This window comes from Austrofundulus limnaeus, unplaced genomic scaffold (genome assembly GCF_001266775.1).
Source record: "Austrofundulus limnaeus strain Quisiro unplaced genomic scaffold, Austrofundulus_limnaeus-1.0 Scaffold110, whole genome shotgun sequence".
Classification (NCBI taxonomy): Eukaryota; Metazoa; Chordata; class Actinopteri; order Cyprinodontiformes; family Rivulidae; genus Austrofundulus; species Austrofundulus limnaeus.
In genome coordinates this window covers 343606-354090 of record NW_013952512.1, presented here as the reverse complement: position 1 = coordinate 354090, position 10485 = coordinate 343606, and the positions used below count along the sequence as shown (strand labels likewise).

The following is a 10485-nucleotide window of genomic DNA, read 5'->3' as shown; positions in this document are numbered from 1 at the left end:
CACACACACACACACACACACACACACACACACACACACACACACACACACACACACACACACACACACACCCACTGCAAAGCTTGTATTTTCAAGTCTTTCTCCAGCTTTCACGCTTGCTCCTCATCCATCCACAGCCATGACACACCTCCAACAGGCACCTCATTTCTGATGGATTTTAGTTCATGAATGAAAAAGGGAGGGATGTCCACCGATGTGAACTCATACAGACAAGAAGCTTTTATCAGTTTTACACCATGTCACTTTGATTCACAGACGACCTCTTTACCTCCGCTGTGTGTGTGTAAACGGTGTCAGTGGTGTGTCATTCCTAAAAATCCCATCTGAGGTTGCCAGCAGCCCTTTGATCAAGTCACCACGAGTTTAACAACCTCTTAGAAGTGTGGCCTCTTTCCCCGGCACCAAGTTCTGATGCAGCCTAAACACTCGGTAGAACAATTGTTTCCAGGTAGCTGTTCAACTGATGGTTTCCTTTTATCGGCTAACATCAAGTGTTCCTGCATTGACTTTACTATAGTCAGTGAGTCTTTATTGAATCTACAGATGCTTAGATCCTATCAAGTCTTTTAGGACTCTAAATGAAAGACCAATGAAACAGTAAATAGGCTTATTCTGGAGAACAGAAATATGTTAACTATATTATTTGGCTCGGAGAAGACGGTGCTTACCTGTAGGTGTGAATGTAAAAGATGGCACTGTTGAAAACAAAAAGAAAAGCATTTTGTGAGTTCCCATGTTCAAAAAACTACTATCTTTAAAATATGACACAGTCTTACAGGAAGTCTTAAAGGGGGCTTTTACACACTTTTTGCAGCCCCCTGTTGGAGGCCTTGAGGGGAAATTTATGTTAAACCAGCTGCTAGTTCTGATTCTGGCCTAGACTGTCAAAGTTCTGCTGTTTGTGGACCACATGGGAGCCATATTCTACTTCTGACATGCACATCATCTACCTCAAAGTTTAGTCACTTGTAGTTTAGCTTTTACATATTTATTTTTTGTTTCAGCTGCTTCTATCATCAGGGTTCACCACAGTGGTGAACGCCAATGAATTGTCTTGTAATTGTTTAATGCCAGATGCCTTTCCTGATGGGCTCAAACCTGCAGCCTTGGGATTACAAAACTACAGAGCCCTAAGCTACTGCATCCTGTTTGGTTTAATGCATAAGTAAATGTAATACAAAAAGTAATGACATTTATGTTTGGTAGATTATTTCTTTGTTGCAACAATGCTTCTTAGCAATAAATCTTATATTGGGCACCTGACTGGCAGTTGGGGGCACCAGAAGCTCAAAACAAGTGTCAACAGCAACAGCAAGCTATTTGGCAAAGAGGATTTGGCAAGTTTTTCATGTGTACAACCCACATACTCAGCTCTACTGCTCATCCCACAAATGCATGTTCCTTACAAATGTGGCACCATTTAAAAGGGTAATCACCAGACTTTGCAACAGTATAAGATGTATTGCCAAGAAGCATTGTTACAACAAAGAAATAATACCAAACACAAATTTCCTCACATTTACGCTAAGCATGTTTTATTGATCTAAAATATTAGGTTTAGGCCACTAACTGGTGTGGCATAACTTGTTCTTTGTTTCATTGTTTAAAAACAGGACAAATGCTACATTAAGTACAGATTCTGATGCAACATCACAACCCGTTTATAGTCATCAACGCTCCTCGAACTGCAGGCTAAAACTTCATCTGTGAAATCATTCGAGGAGATAAACGCTGCTCATGAGACGTCGATATTTCCCAAAATGATTCATAAAGTACCTGTGCCAACAAACAAGATACAACCATCTTATCATGTTTGAATCTCTTCTTTTGATGCTCAAACAAGTCTGGAGATTTCAGTTGCGAGACAGCTTTTATAACTTTGATAAAAGTCTTTGAAGAGGAGACACAGTCTAAACTAAACAGCCTGAAAAAAATAGTGAATGTGATTAAAACACACAAATCAGTTATTCTTTGTGAAACAGTTGGGCCTCATCACTTGAGTGTTTTACCAGCCTGAAATAACTTGCGAATGTGGTTTATTTATTTCTTAATAATTGTTCAAAGTATTTCAGTTAATCATGTTTTAATGATTTCTGCTGCATTATTTAAAAATTGCTTTGCAAAGTGATGAAAAATATTTTTTCGTCCAAACACAAGTGTCATTAGGCTTCAGTCGTGGCCTTAGTTCTATAAAAAAAAAAGAAAAAAAAAAGAAAAAAAAACTAATAAGCTATTTGCATTTATATGAAATTGAAAAGAAAAAAAATCATATTTTTGCATTATTAGTTGTTAGAAATAACACCACCGTACAGCAGAGACACAATCCCTGATTCAACCTTTTTCACCCTGACAGCAGATTGTGGATTCATGTGGTTGCAATTATACTCTTTGAGAAACATTCTTGGTTACCAGATCTAACAAAGACTGTGGCCTTTTGTGGTCTGGGTGCACATAGAGGAGGAGGAAGAGGAGGAAGAGGAGGAAGGAGGGGTGGTGCACGCCTGCCTACGGTTCCCTGAAGAGCTTGTTTTTTTTTCTCAATATCTGAGCAAACAACAAATAGAATCACAGAAGGACAAAGGGTAACCTCATTCTGCATGACATTCTCCTTTCACACCTGATGGTAGGTCATTATGCCATTTAATCTAATACATGAGAAAAACACAATAGTTCTAACCATTACAGACAAGGATTTAAAATAAATACGGAAGTTAGAAAAACAATAATAATCTTTGTCAGAGCGTCTCTCATTTGACATCTTCCATCAGCCGCGGCTGCAGCAGAACCAGGACAGAGATGGCCTGAGTGTTCTGTTCGGCAGCCACGGATTAACAGCTAAATCAGTCCATTGTTTGTGCATCAAGATTGAAGGGTGGATCTCTTCTAACCCTGGCAGTCAGTATTAAACCTGAGCCAAGGAGAGAGAATGGAGCAGGTAGCGCTCACAGCAGCAGCTGCACAGCCCAAGGCCACACATTAAGCCGGCTAACACTTAAATGAGACTCAGAGAAAGGCTAATGGCAGTTTTTATACGTTAGCTGTTATGAGCAGAGGCTGGGCATGTCATGAACTCTGTCACTTCAGCTTAACTTAGGTAAAGAGCCATTGTGCTATGGTCTGGCTATTCTCTTGGGTTTGACGTGCATCCTGAACACACTCGGATCAACTTAGATACTCAAAACATACAACGAGCAACAGGCCAACTCCTGCGTATCTCAAGGCCTTTCGCTGAAGAAATCAGAAAATGGAAAGTATGTGAAAATGTCAGCTTGTCCTTGATAACGAAAGAATATGGCAAAACATCCCCCCCCCCCAGCACTGTCAGAAGGGAGTAGATAAAATAAGAGTTGTTGGACATCAACAAGTGCTTGACTGAAAACACTCTTCACACCTTCACAGAATGAGCCTGACAGAAGCCTGAAATAAAAAGACATCACCATGTTGCACTCTCAGCAGGCGCTCACACTGCTTTTTATAAAGAGTTTGGTAGATCGCATTGAGTGCTCTACAGGAAAAAAAAGAGGTATTATGAAGGATGATAAGAGGTGAATTGGCAGCCGTTGTGAGGGGAAAGAAACAAAAGCACACCACACTCATCAATATTTAAATGAATATTCTCACCAAAATAAAAGTGAACCATTTCCAAACTTATAAAAACTTGACTTGTGTTCTACTCGTGCATTTACCTTTACGTATGCCTGCGTAGCTGCTGGACAGGCCGTTCCTTTTCTTTCTGTGCCTGTACAACCAAATGCTGAAGACCATCAGGATGATCCAACATGCAGCTCCAATGCCGGCTATAAAAGCAGGCTGCTTGACTACATCGGAGATCTGCTGGGACAAAGGGTTCTCCTGGTTCATGGTGTCGGAGATTCGACCAGATGAATCTAGGTGAGGGGAGAGATTAAACGAGATGTGAGAACAAAAATACGCACAAAAAATGTTTTAGATCATGAAATGAGTAGGAGGTTGTTATGTTTATGAAAACAGTAGGAATGACAGGAAAGGAAATATTCATTGGTTGTTATTTAAACTGAGGAGAGGGAGAACAAAAAACAAGTCCCCCTAAAATTTTAATTTTTTTCTTCTCAGCAGGTGAGTATGAGACTGATTTGGCAAAATTGAGCTGTTTGTATAATTCAAAAAGGCTTTCACCCCCAAATCCCAGTCAACAATGGCAGGTGAACAGACAAAAACAACCAAACAGAGCCTCTGCAACAGAGCAGCCTGATGAAAACCAGATAAAACACCACGAGGCATCATTTACACCGAGCAATGGTTGTTTCCTAAATGTATAAATAAATCCAGAGAGATTACCCTCAAATACAGACACCATAATAATTAGCAAACTGTGAAAAGCTGAGGCGTGAATGCCTTGAAGCCATCTTTGCTGTGAAATGCACCGTACAGATGCCGTCTGCGCAGCTGCTCACAGGAACCTGCTTTTGATCTCTCATCTTTCTTTGCTTCTTCACGTCTGATACTTGAAAGACTTACCTGACTTGCTCAAGCCTCTGCCATTTTGAATTTTTTTCATGTTCTTATTGATTCCTCTTCTCTTTTCTCAAGTCTTTCAAGTTGTAACTATTCTTCTCTATTATCTCTCAAAACCAAAACATGTCTACTAAAGAATTCAGCCCCCTTTCTTTGACCCCTCCATAGCTTTCTGTTTTACAGTCTGTCAGTCAGTCAGCCTCACTTCTCACGTCCCGTCATCTCGGTCTGTGGCTCTGTCTGGCCGAGGGATCGGAGCATACCCATGTGACTAAGCAGCCCACAAGGGACTTGTACAGGTATCTAGACCAGGATGACGCATACCAACTCTGAGTGTGACAAATGCATTTGGTTGGAAGCGCCGGTCCCTGAGGCACGTTGTTCCGCTCCGATGTTGGAACATGGCAACAATCACCGCAGGAACTCTTCAAGTAAGATAAATTGTTTCAGTCACAGGAAATGCTTCTTCATTCCAGCCCCGGCCCACTCAATCACACATTTAAAACTGGATGGAGCCGTTTCTCTCTCCCTCCTCTACACCCTGCTTCTTGTGTGCTTTCCATAGCACATGTTAGCAAGCCAGCTCGCACGTTTTGAAGATTAAAAACAACAAAACTGATGAATTATCTCAAAAATATTTGTCCATCTGGAGAATAAAGATGGGGAAAATAACTGAGCTATGTTGGAGGATAAAATGCTTCTCAGCATCACTAACATGTCATGTCACAGATCACGCGTTGTCTTTGTTATCTGAAGCAGAGCAGCGGCAGAAAACGTGTCTTTGAATAGAAAACAAGGAAGGGTGCGGCACTCGGCTCAACAGCTCTGCCACGCAGGAATTCAACGTACCTGTTCTGATCACAGTGGCGGCTATTGTTGCAAAAATAAAAACAACCTATAAACCCCACTCTTGTCATTCAAAGTCATCACACATCTCTGTGGCAAGTTTCATGACGCTTGCAGAAGAGCAATCAACCAAAATTATAGTTTGAAGAATTGCTGATGATGAAAAGAGAAGCAGGTAGAGGCTTGAATACGTCTCCTGCTACAAAGAAGGGAATTACATAAATGTCTGTTTACTTGGCAGAAGGTCATTATAATGGGAGCTTTTTTATCTGAGATGGACAGGTTAATGCTATAATTATTTGTCAAGTTATTGGGCTTCATTTATTTGGAAGGGCTGGCAGGGAACAAAGCAGCTGCAGTTTTGTGTTCAGTGGGAACGGGGAGGCTGAACGGGTAAACGGCTGTTTCTGCTCACCTAGCTGAAAGTAGGTGACTTCACTCTTGACCCCCGGACCGGCGCTGGTGCTTGCTGCTACCTCGACGCTGTAGCGGATGCCAGGGATCAGGCTGGGTATCAGCATGGATAACGTCGAGCCATCAACTGTTCGGTTAATGTGATACCTGCTCTCATTCCCCAAGCACCAAACCTGACGGAACAGAGGCAAGCATGGAGAGTAAATTGAAGCAGCGTTACGAGACTTTTGTGACAACATTTGCTTTAGATGCTCTCACCATTTTAGCATGCACTGGATATTATGTTACACAGTAAGTAAACACTCCTAATGTGACTTTGTTTAATAGACTTCCTTTAACACAGGGCGCTTTTTACCTGAGGTAGCCATAACAAATCTAAGAGTAGACTCAAAGCCCCCCTCCGTAACCTCATTTTAAAGCAAACTAAGAGCTGTCACTTGCAGAAAAAGAGCTTACTCAATCCAGGGTCAAACACTTAAGTATGCATTCAGCTCAGCGCGAGGCCTGAAGACCTCCACAAACTCAACGACTGACATTCTGTTTTCTTTACCCCTCACCTACTCCCACCACTTAATTATGTTAAAAAGCTCACATTCTTTGCTGTGTATTATATATACACGGTGTGTGCGTGTGTGATGAAACCACAAAGACTTTGCGTTTTCTGTCACTGCTGGATGGTGAAGCCGCTGGGGACTGGGTTCAATAATGAGCAGGGAACGCTCTCAAACTGGATTTAAAGACCATGAAATTACCCCTAAAGTTCATCACCAGAAAACATTTACCTGGAAAATTAACAGAATAAACTTTTTTTTTCACGGGCATCGCAATGTTTTCCATTCCACTGCTCGCATAGATTCTCTATAATTCAAAAGAGCGCTCTAATCAAAAAAGAGGGTTTAAACAGCACAGTGTTTGAGAGGACACCATTGTCCACAGGGACGCCATAAAGGACAGAGTCCCTTTTATCATGTAATGGTGTAGGAAAGAAGCTTTCGAGTCATGCTATGGACATATTGTGACACTTTAGACCGATAAAATGGCATTTTGTTATGACAGACATTTCTCCACATTGTTAGAACATTATTATTTTTTAACGTTCTACTCTAAACTCTATACTGTACTTCATAACCTGCCTTTAAAAAATGTTTCTTATAAGTCCCATAACATGTTTATTTATTTTTGGCATTTCTTTTTAAAATAGTTTTTGTTTTATCAGTACAATTACATATCCAGAATAACTGAAACCCAAACATTTTGTCTCTATTTTAATGTTTAATTTCAAGTAAATGACTAAATGGAAGCAGACAAAAACAATGTGTAACTTCATAAAAAAAAGAAAGAAAAGAAAAGCCAAAAAAGAAGTTGTGTGGATTTATCATTTCCACTAGATGTCACTGTTTCACAATTGTTCCCAGTCTCTCCATGAACATTGTTGACTTCTTTCTTCTGGTTTCTACAGAGGAGGAGCACCAATGGATGCACAAAGGTACGCCTCAACCAGGAATTCATTACCTTTCCACGTCTGTGCATTGTCTTTTTTCTCTTTTGTCTGCTCAGTCTGCAACCATGTTTGTGTTTCTATTATGTTTCAACAGAACAAATCCCATTCACTCAGACCTGAAATGACTGCTTGCTCCATTTTATTATTTTTTTGTCCCTGTTACCTTGTACTCCTGGACCACCCCATTCTGTTCCTCTTCTGGAGGGGGTTGCCAGGAGACGACGATGGCAGTCCCATTGTCTCCACTCTCTGTCACTGTAACCTTACGAGGAGGGGCACTGGGGGCTGGTAGGGTTAGACAAAGAAAAACTAAAACACATGTTTGTGCATGATACATTTTTGTATACCAGCATTCAGTCCAGCTCAGCTTCTAATGTGCAATTTAGCTGTCATAATTTACCTTTGTGTGAGAGTAAAGCTGATGTGAGAACAACCGACTAATCAGGAAAATTATAATGCTTTTATCTGAAAACAGTGGTAACACAGACCTGATTTTTTTCAAGTAAATAAAAGGAAATTACTGTTTACTCAAAGCAAAAAAAGGAAATTATTAAAGTGAAGTATATGGTTATGTGTGAAGGGGAACATGTGGTCAAATGGTAATCTAATAAAAATAAAAAATTAACATAATAATAAATAATAAATGTGCTAATGAGAAAAGAAAAAAATATGTTTACAACTATAAAAACAATTATTAACAAAAGTCACACACAACGGAACAAAGGCAGGGAAAGCAGGAGCGGATCAAAACACTCCTACACATGCGACACGCAGGAAAACATACACACACTCCTGTAAACACACTCACACTTCTCTTGAGCTGTTGTCTGCAAATTAAAATTTGCACTTGGGTTTTAACCAAACCTCAAGAGACTGCAACAACCACACCCTATGAAAAATTAGTACAACACATGCACTGGGGTGTTTTTTGTATGGCTTTCCATACTCGGGCATGCTTTGAATACACCACATTTCAACATATTATAATCCCACCACCTCCCTGGCCTCCCTGCCTGCCACGAACAGCTGTTATACGCTTTTACGCATGCAAGCTGTGCAGATAAAATAATGTTTGTGTACACACGAAAAGATGCACGCACACATGGAAGCGCCAAAGAACGCTCGCTCCCAGACATCCACGCTCGCAAACCCCCACCTTCTTCAAGCGTCTTGCCAATTTTAACATCGCTGTCTGTTCCCTGGAACTCGTTGAAGAACGGGCGGACTTTGAATTCGTACGTGACGCCCTTCCGAAGCTGCGTCACCACCGTGCTGTCCTCTCCGGGGGTCCGCACCTCAAACACAGCCCATTCGCTCTTCTGCTGGCCTTCTGGCGAGGGCCTGTACATCACCTTGTAGCCCTGGATGTACTGTGATTGCTGTTCCACCTAGTGAACGGCACAGGAGCAGAAACAAAGGAATAAGTGGGAGTTGATCATGCGTTTCACAATTCCTGGTTAAAATGGAAACCTCACAAGGCAAGGAAAGATCTGGAGACTGGTACACCAGACTTTGGATGGTACGGGGTGCTAATTCATCACATCACCCATCTGTTTATCCATCCACATGTACATCCCTCCCTTTGACTGTGTGTCTATGCACCATTTGGAACAGCAGTGATTTGTGCAAACCACACTATGAGGTCATTGGCCAAAGGTTCCTCCAAGTCTGGATCTGGTTAAATAGGGCCCAGACTCCCAGAACAGTCTGTCTCATCCTGTCCTGCTTTCCAATGACTGCAGAAGTCAGGACAGAGGGGGAAACATAGATCTTTACAGAGTACAAAAAGTTGACACTACAAGAAACTAAACTGCATTTGATCTAGTGAAAATGGAAGGGAGAAAGAGCATACATGGAAATAATATTGGTTTGTTGGTTAGTCAATGAATAATTAATAAGGCTGTGCAATGCAGCATTTCTTTATTTTTTTTTCAAAAAAAATAACTGCTATCCAGTGCTCTAATATCCCTACAAATCCTTGTGGAAGGCAAGCAACACAGGCTTGTAAAGATTTTAATGATTTCTTTATCCCTTCTCCATAAAATGTGCTGCCAGGTCAGGTGGTCTTCATTAGCCAGGAAACTGTGCAACCATTTACCACAAAACAAAGGACAATGTAAAACCAAGAGCCTCCACATTGGGAATAAATTTAGCGCCATAAAATGAGAAAACCATGCCATTTAACTACGATGTCAGCTTCCCCTCGTGTCATGTGTTTTACTGGAACATTCCAGTAAGACGCAGTAACTGGGCTGTAATGTTTTAAATCAGTCTTGACATGTCAGTATCCTTTCCACCTTTCCTCATCCCTCATTTATCACTCACTGTGGCACTTCATAATACCTGGGAATGTAGGGGGTAGCCATTTGACAAAAGGGAACACTGAAACTGTTTTTACCATTCGTCCTTTATACTATTACTATAGGAGCTTCAGCAAAAATGATTTTCCGTATTCTTTTAAAAACTGATACATTGTTTAAATTAGTTATATGAGGAGTTTAGTATCTCAGATTTAGCTTGCAGCACAGAAATAACCACTATGAGCTCCCAGTTGTACTTCACCACATATCTGGTTTACCATCTGTAAGCTATTTCCACCTAAGAGCGAGAGCTGAACCCTTTTTTCTTCACAGTTGTATTGTTTTAAAAGTCCTCAAAAGTTTTTAATCGAAGACGGCCCAGACTGGTATTATGTTATATTTTACTAAATGGCACTCTGAAGTAAGGCAGTCGCTCTATTGATGGTTTGGTTTTTGTGAAAAAAAAACTGAAGATTTTTTTTTTGGAAAAGAAAGAACATTCAGTTAGACAGTAAGAGAACTTTTACTGCTTTTGAAAATGTTTGTGAAGTGTTCAACTTTTGCAAGATGTTAGATTTTTAACATAACTGCTCATCTGAGTGGTTTGACAATTTAAAGGGATCCACGATTACTTGTAACATTAGACTTGATTTTGATAAATATTTATTTTAACTGTAAAATAAAGACTGTAAAATACTGTAGGCTGTTTAGTTTTGTAAACAGTTAGCCTTTGCACTAGCACTGACACTATACTGCCTTATATGTATTTGCTCAGCGCTAGTGCGACTAACTAACAAGCTAAACTGAGGTCCTCCATCCATATTTTCAGTTGCAGTTGCGTTCCCCTCTCTGTCATGTGGATGGAGGACCTCAGTGACGAGAGGAGAATGTGTAGCGCTGAGCTAATAC

General features: G+C 40.6%; 1 protein-coding gene across 4 annotated transcripts in view; it reads right to left on the bottom strand.

Annotated features, from left to right (window-relative positions):
* robo1 (roundabout, axon guidance receptor, homolog 1 (Drosophila)) overlaps positions 1-10485 on the bottom strand; it is a 138832-nt gene that overhangs the window by 18938 nt on the left and 109409 nt on the right. For all 4 annotated transcript variants that reach the window (XM_014014110.1, XM_014014113.1, XM_014014111.1 and 1 more), the window contains 5 exons: positions 8433-8664; positions 7440-7561; positions 5777-5948; positions 3708-3908; positions 690-716 (listed from right to left, as the gene is read on the bottom strand). In XM_014014110.1, the coding sequence (XP_013869564.1) occupies positions 690-716; positions 3708-3908; positions 5777-5948; positions 7440-7561; positions 8433-8664 (754 nt within the window). The remainder of the gene's footprint in view (positions 1-689; positions 717-3707; positions 3909-5776; positions 5949-7439; positions 7562-8432; positions 8665-10485) is intronic.